The sequence below is a fragment of the Cygnus olor genome, chromosome 1, assembly GCF_009769625.2.
Source record: "Cygnus olor isolate bCygOlo1 chromosome 1, bCygOlo1.pri.v2, whole genome shotgun sequence".
In the NCBI taxonomy this organism is placed as follows: domain Eukaryota; kingdom Metazoa; phylum Chordata; class Aves; order Anseriformes; family Anatidae; genus Cygnus; species Cygnus olor.
Genome location: NC_049169.1, coordinates 42,950,314 through 42,975,671, shown reverse-complemented (window position 1 = coordinate 42,975,671; position 25,358 = coordinate 42,950,314). Strand labels below are relative to the sequence as shown.

General features: G+C 41.7%; 1 protein-coding gene across 1 annotated transcript in view; it reads left to right on the top strand.

Annotated features, from left to right (window-relative positions):
* The window catches only part of LIN7A (lin-7 homolog A, crumbs cell polarity complex component), a 56,289-nt gene extending 45,308 nt beyond the window's left edge, over window positions 1-10,981 (top strand). The window contains 1 exon segment of the mRNA XM_040554116.1: window positions 1,984-10,981. Coding sequence (XP_040410050.1) covers window positions 1,984-2,026 — 43 coding nt within the window. The 3' untranslated portion in view covers window positions 2,027-10,981.
* Window positions 10,982-25,358: the final 14,377 nt, after the last annotated feature.

The following is a 25,358-nucleotide window of genomic DNA, read 5'->3' as shown; positions in this document are numbered from 1 at the left end:
CCCAGCTGAGCAGAGCCCGTGGCCAGACAGGGCAGGAGCTGGCAGCCCTGGGGGTGACGAGGAGTCCTGGGCATGGGGCGGGTGGGGGAGCCATGGAGGTGGGCAGTGACAGGGCTGGGTGTGCCTTTGGGGTCCCGCAAGCACTTAGCACAGTGAGGATGAGGAGAGGTCATTCTTTGGTACATTTCCATGTGGTCTGTCCCATTAGAAATGTATTTTGAAAATAACAAATTCTGGAGCCAATTTCCCATTAATAACCCGTAGATCAATACCCACTATGCAGCATGGGCTTATGTGCAAGCAAGACTGCATACAAAATCTGTGTTTCCTGGGTACATTTGTGACAAGTAAGAAAATGCTACCAGATTTAGACATAGTTTAACAAATTTTCAATTGTTCCTTTACTACTGGGCAACAGAGCATCAATATTTTCTGCTGGTATGTGAAGAAAAGTCTTTCTAATCCTTATCCTGCTGCAGGAACCCCAAACTTCAGCCCATGGTTCCTCTGCAGGGACCCTACAAGTGCTTACTTCTCCTCTACAGTTTGATGGGAAGTATTTATTCATGACTGACATTCAGTATTACAGTAGCTTCCAAAAGGCTTGCACGTTTTCCAGTGTAGTCAAAACAGGTAGCTTGTGAGGTTCAGACCCAGATTCTCCATAGATGCATGGTTTCTGAAATCAGTGAGAGCTTGTGACATGAATACATTTACAGATCTGCTCAGTTTTCCCAAATGAAATCAGATAGGAAGCATGTGGTAAAGCAAGGACTTAAATCCTAATCTTCCACATCTCATACCAGCTGTTCCCAAAGCAGGACATTTGTATCAGTTGTATCAGTAGTAGTCTACAGGTAACTCATAAAGTCCCTGAATTGCTGGTTAATGAAAAGCTCAACATGTATGCTTGCAGCCCAGAAAGCCAGTCGTATCCTGGGCTGCATCAAAAGAATTGTGCCCAGCAGATGGTGGGAAGTGATTCTCCCCCTCTGCTCTGCTCTTGTGAGACATCACCTGGAGTACTGCATTCAGCTCTGGGGCTCCCAGCACAAGGACATTGACGTATTAGAACAAGTCCAGAGGAGGGCCACAAGGATGATCAAAGGGCTGGAGCACCTCTCCTGTGAAGACAGGCTGAGGGAGCTGGGGTTGTTTGGTCTGAAGAAGAGAAGGCTCCAGAGGGACCTTATAGTGGCCTTCTAGTACCTAAAGGGGGCCTGCAGGAAAGCTGGGGAGGGACTGTCAGGTAGTGTAGTGATAGGATAAGGGGTAATGGCTTTAAACCAAAGAAGGGGTAGATTTAAATTAGGTATTAGGAAGAAATTCTTTACTCTGAGGGTGGTAAGGCACTGGAGCAGGTTGCCCAGAGAAGTTGTGGGTGCCCCATCCTGAGAAGTGTTCAAGGCCACATTGGATACAGGTTTGAGCAACATGGTCTAGTGGAAGGTGTCCATGGCAAGGGGGTTAGAACTGAATGATATTTAAGGTACCTTCCAATCCAAACCATTCTGTGATTAAATGATGAGAAACTGAAGCTCCAAGTGATGGTGGTGTTGTTACTCATGGTGACACTGACCTCTGCTGATATTTAGGGGGGAAAAAAAAACAACCATGTAGACAGCCTGTTGTGACTATTAGAATTCCAGTTTTGTTGATGCAAACAGACACTGAAGTGCTTATGAAGATTCTAAGTGGGATCTCAATACTACTTCAGGGCCTTAACTCAGGAAGGAGTAGTGTTTTGTGATGTAAGTTTTGGGTTTCTGTATAAAATAGGCCCATTGCAGGAGCCAAAACAGCAGTCTCGCATAAAGTTTTTCCAATTACTTAGATCTTTTTTTAGCAAGTAAGGTATTTTTCCTGATTTTACTTTTTTTTTTTTTTTTAACTGAAAGGGAAGGAAGGCAGGCAGAAACAGCCAGCAATTTAATTCCTCAGTTCCTTGTGCTTGCTCTGAGAAATGCGTTTCTTTAATTCTAGGTTATTCTCAAGAAAAAAAAAGCCTCGATCAAGAATGCAGTAATCAAGCAACCAGAGCTGTACTTCAGTATTCCAGCAAAAGGGAACAACTACAGGAACACAAAACAGAATTCATCTGGAGAACGTACAGTTCAAGAATAATGTAGTTAAGACAGCCATACAGAGGGTACTTTCATTATAAGGCTTTTCAGAACATGGCAGTCACAGGTACATACTACTTCTGTGACTCTATGCCTAATGAGAACAGCATGGTAAGTAAACACTATGAGACAGAGAAGTCCAGGGCTTCCAAATAATTTTGTTTGTTCTAATCTTGCACTCCTTACTCCTACAAATTGGCCAGTTGGCTTTCTCTAGTCAGTGAAAGTTTTGGTTTAAGGAGATCAAGATTGGCTGCTCTGGGGGACAAAATCTTTCTCTACAGTTATCTCCAGAAATAAACTACATCATTTCAGAATTTTGCCACAGACATCAAACTCACACGTTGCGCTTCATAGCCACTTTGTAATTTATATTGTAGAGCTGTTTTAACCTAACTTCCTGTTTATAATTTTCAATTTTCCCTCTGAAAATAGCAATTTACTATATTTATAAAGTATTCCATTTGTAGAAGCAATTAGCTTTTTACTCTTGGTGTTTCCATATATTTTATTATGCATCAACAGAGTGAGAAAGTTTTAGGTCAATTTTAATTTTATTAGTAGTAAAGTTAGGGAATCCTAGAACTGTATTTTTAAATGTAGGCATTGCTTGTATCTATTATAGCTACTATTCAGAAATCTATAACTGGATATATTATATATTTATTCCATAAAATATATATTGTCTGAATGTACCTGTTAGAGAAGTAGGGTCTTTGCTTAGCATGTATTGCAAATGTAGTAAGCTAATGTTAGCAAAAGACCAAGCTTTGTTTGGCAGATATTCTTGTGATAGCATAATCTAAGCTTTTTTTTTGTATTATTTAATTTATTTTCCAGTCTAATGTTAATATATTTTAGAGAGGAGGAAGTGTAACTTGTTTCTTTTAAAACCCTCACGTTACTGTTTAAATCAATTTGAAGTTAATAGTTCTGACTTTTTTTTTTTTTAAACAAACCAAATTGGAATGCACAAACAAAACACATAATTAAGTTCTTAAGTTTACATGTCTGCTTTTCCAAAGAAAATAGTCAAAGCTGGAAGGCTTTAAATGTCATCTACTTTCAAGAAATTAAGAAAGTGGAATCCCCATATTCTAATAAATGATCATTTAAAGCATGCCTTCTGTGCTACATTAGGAAACACTTGGGGGAGAAAAGAGCTTAGGGCAGAGCCCTACAGCCCTTGCATATTGAAAACTCTAGCTGATGTTAGTGAACGTTTAGCAATGCAAGGAAAGTAGAAATAGTCTGAACCAGTGTTCTGGTTCTGAACTTGGAAAAAAGTCAGCAACAGATATTATTTTGAAGGATCTACTCTCAGAGGGAGGCAAAGCAAAGCAGGGGTAATGGGCAGTATCATATGTATGTTAAAAAACAGATGGAGGCTGGCCACTGGTCTTGACAGTGTTTTATTAGTATAAGTAGCAATTGAAAAGAAATTACTGTATTTTTAAAGCCAGACATCATGAATACATGCAGAAAAAGCTCATTTTATACAGAAAAGTAATTCTATCCAGTGGCTGTTGGTGACAATATCAATTAAGACAGTGGAGCTTGAGCACTACCAGAATTATATTGTATTGTGCTCTGCCCAGTGTCTTTTTATACTTAATAAAATTGTATGTACCTATTTTAAAGCTGTTTTCTCAAACAGACACTGCTGTTAATACTGACAGTATATAACTTGTTATTATGACTTCATAAAACTGTTCTGTATCTCATCAGTATGATTTGAGTTACACTGATATTTGTGCATTTTCAGAGACCAAATATTATTCAGATTTAGTCAGCCCACTGTACTGCATTTTTCCAGACTGCCTCTCCACCTCCTCCCCTCCTCTTCCTCAAAAAATTTAGGTTTGATGGAGTGGAATGTGCTGATTAATAAATTTCAATAATAGAATGTCATTCATATAGAGAAGCATATCAAATTCATTTTCATATATTATTATTCAATAAATTATTTATGCACACTAATATTAACACTCCAGTCTTTGCCAGCATTTAAAAATAAGATGAAAGACAAATGCAAGTAAAATATAACCATTAACAAATGTGAAGTAGAAGCAGGGAGAAAAAACTCCTTAAGGGTTACTTTTCATGCCCCCTACTGATCAATAAAACATATAGCCACTTCATCACAGAGTAATCTGTGTCTCTTAAAACTATCATTGCATTTTGTTATAAACAGTCTTTCTGTTTGTGATTTCAGTGCCTTTGGTACTGATGCAGTAAGGCATTTACACACAGGTACTTCAAAGGCCCTAAAAGTAGTGCAGGAAGGACAACATTTACCACATGCAGGTCTGCAGGTACTTGTGCATCACATTTTAACTGACTGGTCTCCTGACATTTGCTGTTTCACTACACAGAGTTTACTGTTTCACTACACAGACTGACATTCCTTCGGGCAACTGAGTGACTTTTATTGCTCACATTTACCCTTGGGGCTCCCTCATGTGCTTCCCTGCACTGGCAGCAAATCGAACTAGGAGATCCAAGAAGTCTTTTCTGTCTCATTACTACAGTAACCAAAAGGGTGTTGCGATTTTTACGAGCTGCTGCATTATGTTCACCTATGCCAAAGATTCAGATGTAAAAACTGATAATAATAGACATTCAGGGTTGGCGTCATTTACTTACGGAAGTTGATGGATCTGCTGTTCTAGCCATAGTTTTTCTATTTGTGCCATTTGATCTGACTGGCAGTTTATAGGAGATTTAATGATTTTATATCCCTTGACAAAGTGAAAAGCTCACCAGGTTGCATTTGCCTCTTCTCCTTCTACAGTGACAAATCATAGATGAAAGGTCAATGAACGCCCATGAGTGGAAGCAATGACATAAAAATCTGTCTGCAGTTCCTTGGTGAATAATACTGCAGACCTCTTAGTCCTATGTGTTGTACCTTTTGTACGTATTTGTCACAGCCAATGTGACAAATCTGACCTTTGGGAACTCTTGCAGCAGGCACAAAAATATATGCCACATTTGCTGGATAAGAACCTGTTTATTCAGCTACTGATTTTAGAGATTTTAGAGTTGTATATGAAATCTAAGATCTTATGAGCAAACAAGGTTTCTAGAATAAAAAATGCCATATAAGAAGAAGGTTATTTTTGCCTGTGCTTGAAATAATGCAGGATTTTAAGCATAATTACAGTAGTAAAAATAGTTATTGTGTGCATACAAGACGTATTTCATTACAAGATGAGAGACTGTTTCAGAAAGTAGCAACTATGTTAAAAAGTATGAGATTTAAAAAGAAAAAAAAAAAAAGGACCAAGCAATCTTCTAATGCAGAATTGTGTCTAGAAGAGCTAAGGGAATCTGTGCATATATAAGCAGAGGATTATCAGCTAGAAGTAGTACTGTCCCTGCATAAGCATTAGTAAAACCATTTCTGTGTCTAGCGTTAAAGAAAACAAAACTACAGGTTTCAAAAGCAGAGAGCATTCTGGAATGGTTTGCAAGAATGTGCTGCATGCTACAATACATGTCTTGTGAGAAATGCAACCCATTACGCTTAACCAGGAGAAGGTCGAGACGAATTAGGGACACGTTCAGACAGTCTTGCCAGCAGGCCCAAGCTCACCCTGCTTCTCCACGAAGGAAATGTAATCTTGTGCTCTGAACCAGCAAAAAGATTTAGATATATGCTTGATGGATTAATTGCCTCTACCTTCAGCTGTCTAAAAGCAAGCTGTGGAGCTTAAGCTGACTGTTTCTATGGTCAGTGGAGAGTTAGAGGCATCCCTAGAATGTGATTCATTCCACCTGTCTCTGACATCTATCTTAAAACAGGATAATGTGCCCTGCGAAAGGGCTTACAAGCAGATCCCCTGACTGAACAGAGAGCCTAAATGACTAACTAGTTTGGAGTAAGCAGTGTCTTTTGTTTTCTTTGCTGCTCTGCTCATGCACAGCTTCATGTAATAAATAAATAAATAAGCAAGCAAGCTGCCTGTGTTGAATTCCCTAGTCTAAAATTTCTACCCATGTAGCTGAGATGACTAATACGCCTTACGTGTGATCTGATTTGCAAGCAGATTCGTGTTGATGCAGTTGTCTGTTCTGAAACGTTCAGAAATGTTTCATGTAATTCCCAACATAACAATATGCAATAATTCTAAGAGAAATTTGAGAGCTCAGGGCTATCCTTAGCAATTGTTTTGGTCTGTGTTATATCCAGCAGCAGACTACACCAAAATCCAGTCTTTGAGTGTTAATAACGGAAGTCTATACTGCCACCAGTAGCACTGGGCTAGTATTTTATAATAGCTCCAGTCCAGAATATGAACAATTGCTTTTGATTTTTGGTTACAGACAGAGATGCACAAAAATCAAATCCATCAATCGTAGGAATTTGTGATACCAAAATTCATAGCAAAGCATAACCATTTTTGAAATTTAGAAACCTGCAGCAATTCAGGGTAAATTAAAAAGGTGACAAAAAGAAAGATGTCTATAAGGAGCAGCCAAAATCATCATAATAAAAAAAAACACAAAACTATAGGAATTTAATCTCCCATCTGCTTTAATTTATTTTCTTACAGTTAGTTTCATTATTAACTCATCTGACTAAAAGGGAAGCGTATGGTTCAGCAATTGCACTTACTTTTGTCTAAACTATAAAGAGCTGAGTAGATGAATAGTAGATGAATAGTAGATGAAGAGTAGATGAATACCTCTTCCCTTCCTTCCTCCTTTCTTTCTCTGAGACTTGCATAAGGCTAGGTTCTGTCTGCAAGAAAGTAACACCCGAACACATCCCAGTCCTACAGAAAGTTTCTTCATTAGTCAAATTACAGTTCCCCCAAGTGGCTGAGGCTGGCAGGGCCTCTGGGGTCCACCAGGACCAAGCCCTGCCCAAGCAGGGCCACCCAGAGCAGGCCACCCAGAGCCATGTCCTGGAGGCTTTTGAAGGTCTCCAAGGAGGAGACCCCACAGCCTCTCTGGGCAGCCTGTGCCACTGCTCCGTCACCCGCACAGAAAAGACGTGCTGCCTGGTGTTGAGGAAAAGGGAACCTCCTGTGTTCCAGTTTGTGCCCATTGCCTCTTGGTCTGGCACTGGGCACCACTGATAAGAGCCTGGCTCAATCCTTTTTGCACCCTCCCCTCAGGTATTTATACACATTGACAGGATCCCCTGTGAGACTCCTCCAGGCTGAAGAGTCCCAGCTCTCATCCTCTCCTCATAGGAGAAATGCTCCAGTCCCTTTGTTACCTTAGTGGCCCTCTGCTGGACTCTCTCCAGTATGTCCAAGTCTCTCTTGTGCTGGGGGACCCAAAACTGGGCACAGCACTCCAGGTGTGGCCTCACCAGTGCTGAGCAGAGGAGAAGGATCACCTTTCCTGACCTGCTGCTGATACTTTGTCTACTGTAGCCACTGTTAGCAGCTCCTCCACACCTGCATTTCTCAATAAGTTTCAACAAAGCAGATGTGTTTTATAGATTTGCAGGCTCCTGATTATTTCAAGGAAACTCTGTGTTAAGCTTGAAGATATAGGTCTTTCCCAGCCTTTTCGTTTTGGCAGACCAACTATTGCACTTGTAATAATCCAGCTGGGAGACTAGGATTTGTTTTTAAACTGATCCAAGTAAAAACTTTATCCCAGGAGTCACTTCTCAAATATTTCTGTCATGATGAAAGAAATGAAAAAGACAAACACAAAGTGTAACTTTCGAATTACTGAGAGCAGCCAGTGCAATGCCACAGAAAGGGGGTCATATTTATGACTTTTCTCACATTCATTAAATCTTCTTCAGTAATACTTTTTTTTCTCTATATAAGTAAATTACCTTTCAATGTTGGGAGGACAATCCAATTGTCTAGTAGCAGGTTTTGGTAGGAATAAGGCAAGAGGCCTAGCCAAAAAAAAAAAAGGAACAGTGTGGGAAGAGCCCCACACTGTATGGTAAGGTAGCTGTGGACAATTTAGTGCTAAGGGTGAGTGCACCTCAAATCAGAGTATCTCTTAGAAAAACTTCTCCCACTATTTTTCTTTCTCATATCCCAAATCTACTCCCAGTTCCCCCAGTTTTGTCACCTAAATTTCCTCTGACTAGCCCCTCACTATCACCATGCTATTACAACTCTACCACTGCAGAAATCCCCTCTTCTTCCTTCACGTGAGTTTTCTTTCAGCTGAGCACTGACACTTGTCCGCATACCATCTCCTGCATGTACAATCTCCTCAGCCGGCTGCAGCATTCAGACTTAGCCAGGTCCACCTCTTGGAGCACTCTTTTACAGGAAGGGGATCTGACCATCAATTAACTCAGACTAACAGGTGGGTGCTGGTAACTTCCTATGTAGCATTATTTATCTCTACTGTTTTGTTTTGCACCAAATACTGCAGTATAATTAATTCGATCCCAGACATGTTATATTGGATTCCTCTGTATGCACAGCAAACTCGGAAGTCTGTTGTATGGACAAATCTAGCTATCATTACACATATTTGACTATGCGTAGAATTGTGAATTGGCTATCACAACTACTCCATTTCCCTTGGACAGTGGCACCCTACAGCTCTGAGATGAATAAATACACCAAGGGAGACGCCTAGTGTTTAACGATGTGCATAGCATCTTTGGCTATCCCTACCAGTGCTAGAGTTGGCTTTCTGCTAGCGTTAAAAATTCAGATGTGCACGGACGTATGTGATGCTTATTCAGAACACTTCCACACATTTCACAGTGAATGGACAGTTCAAAAGGCTCCATTTACCATTATACCAATGAGCAAACCCTCTGTGCCCTCCAAATGGTGAATAGCGGTAGGATAGCAGCAATATTCTTACCTGGGAAAGAATTCTCTGGTAATATAAAAATTGCTCAGTATGATCAGTGGGCTGCGCACAGTCAAGGTCTGATCATACCTCATCAGCTGCTCCTCAATTCATGCTTGTGCTGATGAGCAATACCGCAAAGGACTGCTAGGCAAGTGCTTGCCCTACTAGAAGTAAATGAAACATTAAGCACGAGTCTTTGTGCCTTGCTGAAGGGAGCCACGTGACCAGGTGTGGTTGCAGTTTGATGCAAGTAAGGACTTTCACACTGCAGCAGCTGCTCTGCTTTCAGGGGGAAAGTTGCCAAAAACAGGCATCAAAGTGGGTTTCCCTGTAGCTGTGATTTTCTCAATGATGCTCGCGGTCTCTACCACTGCCTGGCACTGCCTTACTCAGAGTGACACCCAGACAGTCACAGATCATTAGATCTAGCTGCTGTATCTACTAGCTGTAGAGACATTTTATTTCTCCATTTCTGGAGAGTCTATATATATATATGTATATATATTTTTTTTCCCCTGCCCCAAACTCTTACAAAGGTTTTGATATTCAGCTTGTTGTGTTCAGCTAATTTTTTTTTTCCTTAAGTAGGAATGACAAGCTAGGAGCTAGAATATGGTTCCTCACACGATGGTTTGCCTTCTCAGGCAGCTGCCTCTCTGGAATACCTGGGAGAAGACAATATTCAGGAAATACCAGCTTGACAAATAGAGGAAGCCTTAGATAATTGGAAGCAGTATTAAAAAAAAAAAAAAAAGACATCCCCCAGGATGATAACTCATTCTTACCTTCTGCAAGCTCCAGTGGTAAAGTCCAAGCACCAACAACCTTCACATTTGCTCCATGATATAAAAGGTGCAAAGGCAGCACACAGGAGGCAAGGATCAAATCTTCTGTTAGAAAAAACACTCTGATAAGGGCTACAGTCCTGGACAAAGAGGGGTAAAATGAGAGCTATGCTTATCCTGGAACTGAACCAATGTGACTACGTAACAGTTGGACAAATTTAAAGCCCAAGACTAAGTCTAAGTAAGGCCAAACCCAAATTCTGACAAAACACAATTTGTTTGCTTGCAAGCTTCAAATAATAATCTCCTGACATCTATAAACAGGTCTTCCTTGAGGCTGGTACAGTTTCTTCTCCATGTGCCCCGTCAAAGCCTAGGATGTTTAGCTTACATCTGAATAGAGCAAGGAGATGAGAAATGTCATTGGCTCTAATGCAAGGCCAAGTGACTTTCATGAGATGCTGAAGAGTTTCCAACCAGATTCTTTGCTGAATTAAGGAACCTTTAGCAGCTATCTGCATAACAATGAGTACACCTCAGAGGCATGGTTTTGAAGCACTCATCTTGCTGTTAGTAAATTATGTAGCTCACTCAGCTTATTATTCAGCTACTCAAGAGTAATACTGATCTGTCTTGCAATCAACACAAACTTGCTCTGCAAGCGAGGAGTCAAAGATGACAATCCTCAAAGCTGGAGAAACGAGGAAAAAAGAACACTTCCAAATGTGAAGCTAGATGAAGATTTGACAGATTTCTCTGACTGTAACAGTAACTATCAAAGTGGCTGAAGTGACTCAGAAGTCGGTCAGAGCACCTGACTTTTTGTTTTCAGAGGCCAGTGTCAGTGAAGGTGATATTCATCACAGCTAACATTAGCTGTCTGAAATTGAGGTTTCTGGTCTAATCCAAGTGTAAACCTCTGCAGTTAATGGAGAGACAATTATCTCCAAAGGGTGATTCATCTCATCTGTGTAAAGGTTACTGATGCAATATAATACTTTTCTTTTTTTTTCAGTGAAGACACTAGAAGAATTTTCTAATCATCCTCTTTCACCCCTCTCCCCTCTGTAATGCCAGGCTTTATTCCCACCTCAGCTTTGCAGGTTTCTGCTAGGTCCATTGAAGCAGCATAAAAATTTTCGCCTTCCCCATAGGAAGCACCACGGTTTCATCTTTCCTTTGTAAGAATGTATTATTCCCAACTTGTCACTGAAGAAAATAAATTGGTTTATTACATCTCCCCCACCTCAGAATAAAGCCGTTTATGGGAAATGACTATTTTTCTTTATTCACTACAAAGGGAACCTAGATGAATAGGCCAGATAAGAAGCCTACATTTTAAATGCTGCATAATGCAACAATCTAGCTGACAAATAGCACAAAAATGCTTATTGCCAAAGCAGTAACTGCCAGGGATTAGAGCACAGAAGCTAAGCAAACTGATAGACTGCGTGAAGCCAATGGGCAATAACTAAGACAAAGAACTATGTCTGCACATTTTCTGTAACACAGAGACATTATTGAATCAACAACTGCTATGGATATAATTCTAGGAAATAGCATGCTGCCTGGCCATAAAAACATCCAGTGATAGGTCTTCCGTTGGTTTCAAGAGAACAGAACATAAAGAGAGAAAGAGGGAGCCACAGGGTGCAACCAGAGGGCTGGGGAGCCCTGTAATCCACCTCTGAAGAGCAAACGATGGGGCAAGCATTGCACTGAGGTCCCCCCATAGCTCTCTTCCAGCTTCCAGCAACTTGGAGATTCCTCAGAAGCTTCTTGAACCAAAAATTGGTGTCACTATATTTGGGAGCCCTTGATGAATTTCTCTTTCGTTAATTTTTCTAGAGTTTTTTTGAAGCCAGTTCTTTTCAGCATCCACCTGTCCTGCAGCAGAGTTTCACAGTATGTTCAGAACAGAAGGGAATTGCTCATTAAGTGTAAAAAGCTTGAACTTACTTTTTTTTTTTTTTTTTTTTTTAAATAATTAATTAATTTGGTGCCCTCTGGTTGTCCTACTGGAGCAGACATTGAACAATCATTCCCTCTATACCTTCCTGTGCCATTCATGAGACTTTATCTTTTATCTAGGGCTTTTGATGTAGAACCAAATTTTCCTTGAGTTATCACTCTTCTGGTGTTAGAAAAATGGTAAGAATTAAAAATTAAACAAAAGTTCTAGGTTACTCTGCAAGCTACCTTGCTTGTAGTAGAGTAAGCCATTTGGGAATCTTTGATCACATTTTGTTGCCTCTCCATGAATCTTTTCCCATTCTGCTACGTAAGTTTTCAGATGAGATTACCGGAGGTGCCAATGCAGTCTGACGGCACACTGGGATTTGCATAATAGCATAATGATATTTTCTGACTCTTCATTATCTCCTGCTTTATAATACATAAAATCTAATTTGCCTTTCTGACCACTCTGAGAATAGAGCTGAATTTTGCACAAAACCATTTATTACAACTCTCAGATCTCTTCCCCAAGTGGTAAATGGTAAAACAAACCACGATTTTGTGTGTGAAGTTAGGGGTGTTTTTTTCCCTGTGTGCCTCATTTTCCGTTTATCAAAATCGACTTCCATCTGCCATTTTAACACATAGTCACTGAGTCCTGTGAAATCTTCCTGCAATTCATACAGCCAGGCCTTATTTTTACTATCCTGATTTATTAACATCAATAAACATTGTTTCTTTGCCAGTCCAGATCACTTGTGAATATGTTATACAGTGCAGGTTCCTGCAGGGCTTCACTAGCGAAGCTCCCAGAGGCACTGAGGCTTGGCTGAACATCTGAACACCCCAGGAGATGTGCAGGACTTTGAACTCCTCCTGCTTCTGTGTGGGGAGTATGGCTGGTACCTCCCAGCTTGGTTACTCCCATCTTGCTCTGCTTCAAGTGGGAGGCTGGGCTTCAGTCTCCAATTCAGAGAGTCATACAATCACAGAATGGCTCGGGTTGGAAGGGACCTAAAAGACCACCTAGTTCCAACCCCCCTGCCATGGGCAGGGCTGCCACCCACTAGACCAGGTTGCCCTTGTCCAACCTGGTCTTCAACACCTCCAGGGAGGTGTCCTTCTCCTCAGGCCTTATTCCTAAATAAGATTTGAATTGCTTAATGTCAAATTAATTCTGCTTTTGAAGAAGCTGGGAAAATATCTCCTTTGCTCACTTACTGGGCAGAACAATTTTTGCCCCCTCCTCTAGCAGCCCCTGCTGCTGTGCTCCTGCTCCTTCTTCAGAGGCTGAAGAAGACCTGTGTGTCACTGGGCTACCTGGCAGTTTCCCAAGCAATATGGAAAGGAAGATTTGTTAAAACAAAGGCAATCTCTGTAGTAAACAAAATAGCTCTCTGCATTTTACACGTGTTTTGCTTTGTGTAATGGGCATTTCCCTCTGTTATTTGCGAAGCAGCAACACAACACAAACACGACAAGCATTGCTTAGTCTTACAGACCGAAGAGACATATGGCCAAAAGAAATAAGAACTTCTTTCATTAAAACTTCAGCAAAACAAATGTTTTTATTGCCAAAAATACTCGATTTACTTCAACCACTTGTGTGGTGCCTTCCAGCAGTTGCTTGAAGAAGAACCGATAGGAATGATGAAAAACGGCAACCACCACAAGCAGCGTGAGACCACAGCACACTGTCACCAACGTGTTGCTGCACCCGGTGTCTCTCAGGGCTGCACGTGCCTTTGTTCCTTGTCACCGTGTCACCTGGGAGCCTGGGAGCACCCTTGCTGCCGTGTCCCAATCCCCTGGCAGGTGTCCCCTTGGGAGCCACCAAAGCAGTGCTGCCCCCAGGGTGCTCTACGTGCTGCGCACACATACCCACCTACAGCATGTGCACATGTGCTGCCCAGTACTGCTGCAGCGTCAGCCTCCTCCTTTCTGTCCCATAGACTCATCCCGATGCCACCGCAACAGGCAGAGGGCACTGTCTGCTCTCCAGGACACCTGCAGTCACCATACGTTGTATTTTTAAGCTGAGGAGTTTGTGAAGTTTCTAAGAAAGCCACAGGTGAGCAGGGTTTGTGCCTGGAGAACCATTTGTTCACAAAATGGCAACCCAATGTTGTATGTTGCAGCTAAATCCTGAAATCCTCTGAAGACATCTCTATCTGAAATCCACTACCTGGATGGTGGAAGCACCACCTGCCTCTCGCTAAAAGAAAGCACTCCAGAAACCAACTTCCTACAGAAGACAGTATCCATAGCTAGGCAGAATAAATTAATTTTATGACAGCTCACAGCAGATGGCACATAGCACCATAAGTTATTCTGCTGAAAGTTTACCAGCATAAAACCAGATACAATAGCAAATTATCACAGAAACCCTTCATGTACAGATTTTAAGATACTCTAAAAAAGGTAACAAAATTACACTTATGCAACCAGCATATGACTAACTGTGCTTTTTAGCACTTTTGAAGTGCTCTTATTTATTAGATACTGATTATCTCTTAAAGCTACAATCACAGACCAAATCTTCATTACAATGATCAGCACAAAAAATAGGAGAAATGATTGCCATCTATAGCCCAAATACACAACCACACACCTGGATGTATAATGCGAGCTTCACCAGGGAGTGCATGCCAATAGAAGCTGACCATGATATCTTATTGAACTGAGTGAGGTCTTACAGATTTTCTAAGACATTAATCTGTCTGTAAGTAGAGGCAAGATCCAAGGACTAGATCCCTACAGGAGCTAGGAAAATCCTTCCTTTGAACAATCTAAGACCCCAAATTAGATTTTTCAGAATAACGATCCAGCTGCTGATAACCCTGAGGGTACCAGCATTTACCAGTATCTCAGTTTCCACGAGGACACTCCTGGAAGCCTGGTCTCCTGACAGCACACTGTCTCATCTCAGCGTTGCTGCACTCTCCCTGGTGACCTTGAATCCCAACCACAGAAGCCCCCACATCACCCACCTCCCCAGAAGAAGCAAGTGGCCACTTCAGCCCATGTTCATAGCCACTTTGTGTGGCCCTTTTACCCCTTGGGCGACAGCGTCGCTTGCAAAGTGTGGCGTGATTTACCCTGTCCTACTATTACACAGCCCAGGAAAAGGTTGGTTGGCTAAAACAGCTACTGTTTAGGCAATTCTATTGCGGACAACTGCTCTATCTATTACAAAGATGATTATTTAATAGCCTGGCATGAAATCAGTAAATGTAAGGTGCATGGGAAAAGACAATTTATGGAAGTTTGGGTGCAAAGTCAAGTTGTGGATGACAATATCGGTAGAACTGACCACAGATTTACCAAGGCAATGACTGAAATTGCAAATATGAATTCTTAAATTGGTCAATTACAGTTCAATGGGCCGCAGCAAGCCAGATGGTTAGAACAATCTGGAGATGGGATTGGACAGCAAATGCCCTTTAATTCACCATTCAAAAAAAAATGTGACTTTCTTTATTTCCCTGAAAAGTGTCCATTATTAACTGTTTTCCTTTTTGTAGTATATATATAGTAGTATAGTATAGTATATATGTAGTATAGTATAGTATAGTATATATGTAGTATATATAAATATAATATAAATAAATATAATAAATAATATATAAATATAATAATTAATATGTAAATATAATAATAAATATAAATAACTTAACAGTCAACCCCCCAGATGACAGGAATGTTTGAAAGAACAACCACCACCGACAAAAATCTCACCAACCCTGGCTGTTTAGATTTTATATATATATATATATATAACACATATATATTATATATAAATATATAAATATATATATTTATATATTTATAATATATATGTATTATATATATTATATATATATATATATATTATATATATATCACATATATATTATATATAAATATACAAATATATAAATATATATATTTATATATTTATAATATATATGTATTATATATATTATATTTTTTATATATATTATATATATATATATATATATAATCTAAACAGCCAGGGTTGGTGAGATTTTTGTTGGTGGTGGTTGTTCTTTCAAATATTCCTGTCATCTGGGGGGTTGACTGTTAAGTTATTTGTAGATGCTGACATTTCCTAGTGAGAATGGATCCATGTAATGAACTTGGTTCTGCCCTTCTTTACTCCAGTGTAATTCCTAATGCTTGCAGAACAAAGTCCTGGAAAATGTGAGAATGAGATTAAAGGACGTTTCCACCCAATGAGGTCCAAAATTTCAAAATAGGACCGTGAATGGAACCATAATTTGGAGAGATGGCACCATTTGGTGTATGGGTATTATTCATAATTGAGAAGACTGAGAACAGCAGAAAGAAGGGCTCAGTTAAAACACATGAGGACATCATCCACATTCATTAGACTGTTTCCTCAGTGACTCAGACAGAAAATTGTTCTGGGCATTTTGCTGCCACTCCACATCACAACAGCCTCTGAAAGGTATGAACAGCAGCCTGGCTTTTTGTCAGGCATTAGTAATGGAAGATGGATTTATTAAGGCAGCGCACACTTTTCAAACAGTTTTTCCTCCAAGGAGAGAGATAAGCAGGTAGCAGCAGGGTAGGCAGTTACAAGCATCTGAAGCATCCTGTGTACTGCAAGAGGAACCACGCTGCGTTAGCATCCTTGAGCATGCCAGGAATCTGATGTGGGTGACTGCCATTGCTTTGAGTCCCTTCATCATTGCATCACAGGATTTTAAAGGATACAGGCTAAATAAAGAAAAAAAAAAAAAAAAAAAAAAAAGAAACCTGGCACCAGGAAAATACAGGCATATAGGGAATCATGCCAAATTATACCCTCTGTGGTGCAGAGAGGACAAAAGCTCTGCCTGGACATTGCAGTTCCCTTCAGCTATACCCTGTGAACAGCTGCCCACACACATTTATCCAGAGGGTGTTCAAAGTAGCTTGAACACTGGAAAAAGACTGATGCATGCTGTGTTCTGCTGCGGGATCACAGGGCGCACCCCAGTCCTTACAGCAAGCCCCAGCAGCACTGCAGCTGCATTCTCCCAGTGGTGTAGCAGACATAACACAACATGCTCCAGTGTGTGTACCTGAGCCAACCACTGATGCCACTTTACCCTAAGTTCATTGATCTGCTTCTCACATAGCCACCATTTGATTCAACAGCAGATGCTACAAATACGTGGAGGTAAAACAGATTTTTCTTTCTGCATTTCTCATTCAGTGGTCTGGGTTGCTGCAGCAGATACTGCATGTAATAAACAAACACCACTGGTCACCGTTGGAAAGACACCTCCTCCAATACTAGGCAAAGGCAGAGAATAAGTTGTCATGCGTTGCCATTCCAGTATGTATTCTTGATATTTATCAGGATATCTTGATATTTATCAGGAGCCTTGCCACGGTCATCCTAGAGCTCCAGCTTGCCTCAGGGGAATCAGGTCTGGCAAGGAGACCTCCTCTACAAAGCAAGGAGGCCAAAGTCACTGGGCAGGCAGCAGTGCTGGTTTGAGATCTCCCTGTCACTGCTGTTGACACCCTTTCCTCTCCTAATCAAGGCACTACATCTGATACAGGCAGAAAAGGGCCATGACTTGTCTTCTGCACCATGAGTGAGAGCTGTTAAGTGGTAACCTGCTTAAAAAAAGGGGAGAAACTTCACACACACCCCTTTTGCTGGTTACATGAAGTATTGAGTCCTACTTAGACCATAAAATGAAGGGCTCAGGGAGACGAAAGAAATACAAATCTTGACTGGGGGAAGATGTTGTTTTCCAACCAGATTAAGACATTTAAGTCAAAACAAGTGCTTCATCATATTCTTGTATTTAGGCAGAGTCCTGCTTTGCATAATGTGTACCCAGACACTACATGGGGAACCCAGGAGCCTCTCTGTATACTCTGAATTTCCCTTATTTACAATGTTCTGTAAAGTTATGCAACACACTTGGCACTGGGGATCTGTAAATCCCCACTGTGGATCTAGAGTCTGATTCTCAAATATATTTGAGCACATAATCCCACTGGAGGGTTGGAACATTCGCCTGCTGCAGGATTTTGAAAAATGTGCCAGTCCTATAGATTTCAAGGCTTTAAATAACAAGGTTGATTAAAAAAAATAAAAAATAAAAGTCACATATTTAAAATTCTGTGCTGCAACATTTTGAAAAATAGGATTTTTCAAATAATCTTACATTCTTCAGAAAATCTGTCCCTTAAACTTCAGAACTCTTGACCAAATTAGGCCTATTCCTGAACTTCTATTTTTTTTTTTTTATTCAGGTTAAAAAGATGTTTGCCATGATTAGAGCTGCTGCTGGGCCCAGAATAGATTTATCATTTCCAAATACTCCCCAGTGACAGGTGAGTAGCATAATGGTAAGCACCCACCGACAGCACGGCAGTGGGGAAGCCTGTGTGGCATGCAGATGCTCAGCAGCTTCCAACTGTGTGTGACCAGGGGTTGGGCCAGCCCCAGGGTTGTTTAAGGTTGAAACAGCACCCATCTGCTGCTCTAATTCTTGCTGTGCCAGGAGCTCCCACGCAACTCGTGCTTTCAACTGGGTTGTAGATTGCTTTTCTCTTTTTTTCTCAAGGAAGCATGAAACAGGAGCCTAAAAAGCATTCATAAAACACAAAATATTCACCAGGCACATTTCCTTCTGGAATTAGGTAAAGAGCTGTAGGTGTTGCCCACAGCCTTAGGCCAAGCAACCTTCAAGATACAAACCAAATGGAGCCCTTCATGTGCCTAAAACATACAGAACATCTCCTAGCTTAGTACTGCCTGCCATGAGCCCCTGGCTCCTTCGATGGAGCTCCTGAGCTTTCCAAGATGATTGCCCACAGCAGTATCATAATGCTGTTGCTGTGGGAAGGTTTTCCCAGAGGTGCTATGGTTATTGACTCCCTACATGCCAGGATTATTTATCATAATAATGAATTGGGCATTGAAGAATCAGTCAAGCATAGGGTGACTAATCTCCACCAGAATTGTCGTATGTCAGTTTATATGAACAATCTGGCAATACCTATATACTGCTTTTCTTCCTCCTCCAAATCACTATAGCCATAAAGAAGGACCTCCTCTCCTCTGTTTTTAAGCCTTGAACTTGATAAAACTTGCATATATAAAATATGCCCATGCATATTTTTATCAATAACATTGACAATGGTATCGAGTGCACCCTCAGCAAGTTTCCCAATGACACCAAGCTGAGTGGTGCAGTCGACAAAACAGAAGGAAGGGATGCCATCCAAAGGGACCTGGACAAGCTAAAAAAGTGGGCCCATGTGAACCTACTAAGGTTCCACAAGTCTAAGCGCAAGGTGTTGTATCAGAGTTGGGGCAATCACAGACACGAGCACAGACTGAGAGAAGAACTCATTGAGAGCATCCCCTGTAGAGAAGGACTTGGGGTTTCTGGTGGAGAAAAAGCTCGACATGAGCCAGCAGTGTACACCTGCAGCCCAGAAGGCCAACTGTGTCCTGGGCTGCATCAACAGAGGAGTGGCCAGCAGGGTGAAGGAGGAGATTGTGCCCCTCTGCTCTGCCCTTGTGAGGTCATAATTGGAGTGCTGCATCCAAGTCTGGAGGCCCCAGCACAAGAAGGATGTGGCTCTGTTAAAGCAGGTCCAAAGGAGGGCCAAAAAGGCAGTCGGAGGGCTGGAGCACCTCCTCTATGAAGAAAGGTTGAGAGAGCTGGGGATGTTCAGCTTGGAGAAGAGAAGGTTCTGGGGAGACCTCGTTGCAGCTTAAAGGGGGCTTATAAAAAAGATGGAGAGCAACTTTTTGCTCAGGCAGATAATAACAGGACAAGAGGGAATGATATTAAACTGAAAGAGGGGAGATTTAGAGTAGACGTTAAGAGGAAATTCTTCCTTTAGAGTGTGGTGAGTCACTGAAAAAGGTTGCCCAGAGAAGTTGTGGATGCCCCATCCCTGGAGGTGTTCAAGGCCAGGCTGGACAATGTCTTGGTCAGCCTGAGCTAGTGGGTGGCATCCCTGCCCATAAGGGGGCTGAATGCAGGACTCCAGGTTCATTGTTTCAAAAGGACGTAGAAAACCAGGCTTGTCTACATCTCCCTTTAAGATCTCATACACTGATTTCTTTTTAATGGTTCTAAAATTTCTTTTTAAAAAGTGAGTGGTTTTATCTTATGTTCAGCAAAACATTCTCTCCATTCTTACCTACACAGAGGGATGAAGTTTTAAAAAACAAAAAACAAACAAAAAAACTAGTCTCCAAAACAAGAGTTTTTCATGAATTCCTTTAATTTGCTGGTATTCAGTAGGGGCTGCCTGACATTGAAGACTGTTCAAAAATTACTGCAGTTATTGTGAGTGCAGCTTCAAGCTCGTACTTGTGGAAAGCCCAGCCAAATAAAACAGCAAACATGACTGTACCTGGTATTCCATCACGTGTGAGCTGAGAGCAGGCCCTGGCTCTCAAGTGCACTAGCAAGCTGTGTGAACTACTGCAATCACAGTAAAAAGCAATTTTCCACAGCACTTGTAATTTCAAGCAAGATTCAGACGCTCAGGCCAGGTTTTGGGGTGGCTGTGTGAGGGGCAGCAGAGCGGGGAGGCCGAGCCCACCAAGACGGGTGGCAGGCGCCAGCAGGCCGCGCCAACCAGCGCTGCCCATGGCCGGGCCGTGCTCTGCCCTCGCTTGCCCTCGGCAGCCGGACCCCCTCCTTTTGAAAAGAAAGGAACAGTTTCGGATACCAGAGGATTTGGAGCGGGGGATCTGGATATTTTAATGTTGTTCGGGCTTCAGTCATCATGGATATCACTTTACAGCTTGGCACATAAACAGTCCATTTCTGAGGCATGAGAAAATGAATATATTGTAACTATATTCTAGGCCTTCTGGCCTGAATCTGTTCCTGGTGAAACTCCAGGGGTTTCAGTAGAGTTACGTCAGGAATAAACTTCACTGCCTATCTGTGCTTTATAATGCACTATTTCTGATTAAAAGGGGATATACATGAAGATAAAGATTTGTTTCCATACATATGAAACCAAAATAGCATTCGATCTTTTTCATGTAACTGAGTTCATCATTTATGAACAATGAAGACATTTTATAGATTGAAAAATTTGAGAATAAAGAGCAGTAATAACAATAGCACTATTTATTTTATAAATGCAAATGTAAGGATGTATGTTATTGGTGAAATAATGCATTAAAGCAACACTGTACAGCAAAATACATATTTTTCTCACAGTTCTTATCTTCCACTGTAAATGTGGAATTTAGCCACTTCTACACATGCAGTTTAGCCACTAAAAGCCAGTGCTGTAAACTGCAGAATAGACATCTGTACCTTTAGGATGAATGTTAAGCAAGAGAGAGTGCAGAGATTTTTTTCTTCTGGAATTTTCTCTTCCCCACAACACCCAGCTCTTTCTGTTTTGCTGCAGAAGTGCTCCCACAGAAGCTGGTTCTGCCTTTGGGCTTTCAAAACCACTGCCTGGGAAAAGAGGGACTGTGCAGGTGGGCTGCAAGGCTGTGGCCACCACCGTCGCCAAGAGCCAGAGTTGCTGCAGGCATTGCTGCAGCTGGCGAGGGATTCGGCATGTTCCCCACTCTGAATTTTGGCAGGAGCGGTGCCGAAATTTGGGCTGGGAACACACCAGCAGCAAGTGGGAGCAACACTTGCGGGGGGGACTTAGAAAGTGGGGACATAGAACAGGCGTCCTGTGGGAGTACGGGAGGAGGAGGCTTGGTGTAGGGAGGTGACAGTAAAGGTGTGCAGCTGATCCTTCTGTCTGGCAGGTGAGATAAGCCCTATGAGAGGTGGGGACACGGGCTGTGACAAGCAGATGTGGCCAGGAGAGCCCCCAGAGCAGACCACTTCTGCTGGAGAAGATCCACTTCATGAGCAGTTTCCTAAAACAAGCTTTTGCTGCCCTACTTATTAGGAATTTCAGAAATAATAAGTTTCGTATTTCAGAGTTCAGTCATTTTTGGATTTCACCCGGGCGATAAACATGTGAGAAATTTGTACCCTGTGAAAAATGTGCATTTCAGACACCAGTAGGATACAGCTGTCTTTGCCCTTGTTTACTTGGTTTCTCCTCTACTTCATGCTCGGCATGGGGGATTTTAGAGTTGTTAAACTTTTTCCCAGTTGCCTGGAGTCACAAGTCCTCTACTCCCTATGAGCATCCATGTATCCAACAACAGCCCTCCCAGTTTTCAGTGCTTACCTTTCTGGCTTCTGCAGGAGCCCTTTTTCTTGTCACCAGGTGCATCTTCCAAAGGGAATTCCCAAGTTATGAGACAGTCACTGGGTGTTAAGCCACCTACATTTCCAGCAGTCAAAAAGCTTCAGACGACCGAGGTGCCTCCTTTCCCAGCGCATGAGGCATCATCCCAGCCACAGGCTGTGTCTTCCTTGGCTACTCCTATGACAGGGGCAAGCTCCTGCCTTCTGCTGTGACCAGGTAGACAGGCTCTTAGTGTTTTGCAAGGAAACAAGATTTAATGCTTAAAGTTCAGGATGAAGCCCCCCAAAACACTATGTTTTAATACATGGATTATGAACTCATCTTACTCCTTAGATACTGCTCACTCCTGCAGGTGCCCGAGAGGATGGTCCTCACCCATTTGCAGAAGCTTTGCAGATAAGCCATTCACTTGCACTTAGGGGAACTCACAGCATTACACTTGCCTGAAAAGAAGGACCCTAGCTGCTTAAGACACAACTTTAATGAAATGTAGGAGTCATATGATCAGAAAGACAACCTTTGAGAGGCATACACAGGAGAGAAGGGAGCCTGGTGGTCTGCTCCTAACAGCAAGTCAATATTATCCAAAGAAGAGAGAATCAGGTGAGTGAGGACCAGAGCAGAGGCACCCACCTCCCAGGTGACCAACTGGCTCCACTCCAGTCACCTCTATAGGCCTGTGATGTTTTTAAAGCTACTTTTTCAATGAAATAACAGCTAAATCTAAGAATTTTTGCAATGGTCGCTGCTGTCTATATTTGCCACAACTCTTTACATAAGCCTTACATTTGGGGAAGGGATTTCAGATATATACTTTGTACATACCTTCATCATGTCCAGCGGAGACATTTCCCCCTCTGCTTTTCAACATACTCGGACAACAAGATTCAGAATTGCACTATAAACTCAACTGGAAGATGCTCCAAAAGAGCAGTTGTAGAAAGAAATACTTCTGAAATTCAGAATACTGTTTGTCTATTTCCTCAAAACATTATGAAGTGGAAAGGAAAACAAACATACAATATTTTTCCATGCTAAAACAAACAAACAAACGAAAACAATACATGACCACAGCTGGCATATATGGTTAGTTAAAAGGTGAAAATGAGGGGAGCAGAGCAGGTTTTCTTGCTGGAGCAGTGGTGCGTTTGTTAATGAGGTCTTTGCACTGAGCCATACCCAGGTGTAATTGAAGCTATAATCATTGTTTGCTTACCATTAATTACAGAGTTATTCATTTATTAATTTAATAAATTGTGTGAAATCAAACAATTAAAGGCAATAGGCTGAATTCAGACTTGATTAAATCCACATTTTGTCTCCCTATAATGTATGACAGGCACACTAGCTTGAGCTTTTGCTGGGTACTGGAGTCTCTGCTAGGTGGCTGAGTCCCAGTGCAAGCAGTAGGATTTGGCACTATAAAAAAAAATAAAAATCAGAGCTCAAGCTTTTAGTGTTTCTTTTTTGTTTTTATCTTTTGCTCAGCATACATTTTGTATGGATTTTTAAAGCAGAAAATAATATCAGCTAAAAAGCTTACACTAATAGAGGAAGGTCAGAGAAATAAAGAGAAAAACCACACATTTATTCTCTGCTGCTACTCCAGTTTTGAAGGCCTATCAGAGAGTATAAGAGAGTATAAGACTCAAATGCACTTGGTTTAATGCAGACATTGAGCTACCTTTGTGATCTCTCACTGGGCTTGCTGACCCTCATATATCATGCCCGCTATCACCTTCTTCAAGCATAGCTCAGCAATGCCTTTGGCATCATAGCCACTAACATCTTCCAGCAGATTGCCAGGCAGTCCATAAATGTTACTAATGCTCAAAACACAGCCAGCCTCCAGCACTAGATGGTCCCTGTCAGCTGGTCTGGGGAGCAGAAAGCAAAAGACCTTTCAGAAAGTAGCTGGACTCTTTGGTATAGTGGGTTTGGCATGAGGTCCATGAGCATTTGGGATGTGTAAGCTCCTGGAGGAAGGAAAGTGGGACACCAGCTGACTGAAGAGAAAATATATCACGCTGTATCTGGGAAGGGAAATAATTCCTGCAGTCCTATCCTGGTCTGGTAGATGGATCTCTCCTGGACTGAATGGTGAGAAGAACGTGAAGTGAGGGAGGGAGAAGAAGGCCACTACTGAAGCCTAAACTAATACCCAAGGTAAAACTCAAATAGATCACAAGAAAAACAGCTCTGCAGTCCCTTTTTTACTTGTCCATTTTTTCACTCATCCAGTTGGCTGCAGGAGGAGCCTAGCACGTGCCCGGATGCACTGCTCGACCCCTCCACGGCTGGGGGTGAGCTCCTCCATTCCTCACACAGGGTGCAATTAGCCAGCAGGATCCCAGCCCAGGCTCCATCTGGCCATGCTCATTAGGGCTCTGGTTGCCAGGAAGGCAGTTGTGGCCAGCTGTAAGGCTGATACCCCAAACAGAGCCTGCCAAAGGTCAGCAGTCATCAGCTGGCCAGCTGCAGGTCCTCCTGGGGCACACCAAGGTCCAGCTGAAAGGAGTAAGGAGAAGTGATGAGCGAGCCAGGGGCTCTGCAGAGGAGGAGAAGGGGAGGGAGCAGGCCTGGGGTGGGGAGAGGAGAGTTGCCTGCTGATGTGAGTTCAGGGTATTCCTGGAAAATATGCAGTTCCATAAAAATATGCATTTTAACAAACATTATAAATTAAGATCCTTTCATTCTCATCCTTAATTACTAAAAGTTTATCACTTTCAAGCCTCATCACAGAAGGAGAAGATTTGATCTTTTCCTTCAGAAATGCAAGCATAGAGCAAACAGGATTTTTCCTACTTGGAGACAAGCATGAAATGCATAAACTCACATGATCTACATTTTAAAAAGATGCAAGTGACTAAAAACATCATGATGACACTTGTTTTTCAACCTTTGCTATAGGAAGCTCTGCAAGAGCTCATTACAGAACACACGAATGCACAGAATGGATTCTCATAAATACACAGACACACACTTCAGATGGGAAAGCATTCCTAGAAAAACAAATATATATATCAGGTAGAAAAGATTTCCAGAAATTGGCACACAGCTACACAAACAGCAGCTAGAAATTCTGGGCGGCATGCACTAGCACTTCTAACACCCAGTGATTCACAAACATACTCATAACACATAAGGTATAAAAAGCACAGACAGATTATCAGCCATCTACACACCAGTAACACATGGACATCACACAGAAAACAAAACAAAACAAACAAACAAACAAACAAACAAAAAACAATAACAACAACAACAAAAATCTTCCAGAAACTTGCAAGCATACTAAAGAGAGAGAGGAGGGCCTGAATACACAGGCCCTGCAAGGCAGGGTTTCCTAGGATTAAGCCTAAAGTTCAGTTTTGCATCTTTTTTGATGTTAGAAAAGTAATCCATGACAGTTTTTTTTTTTTGGATATCTGTAACTTCATATAAGGAGATCTTCACA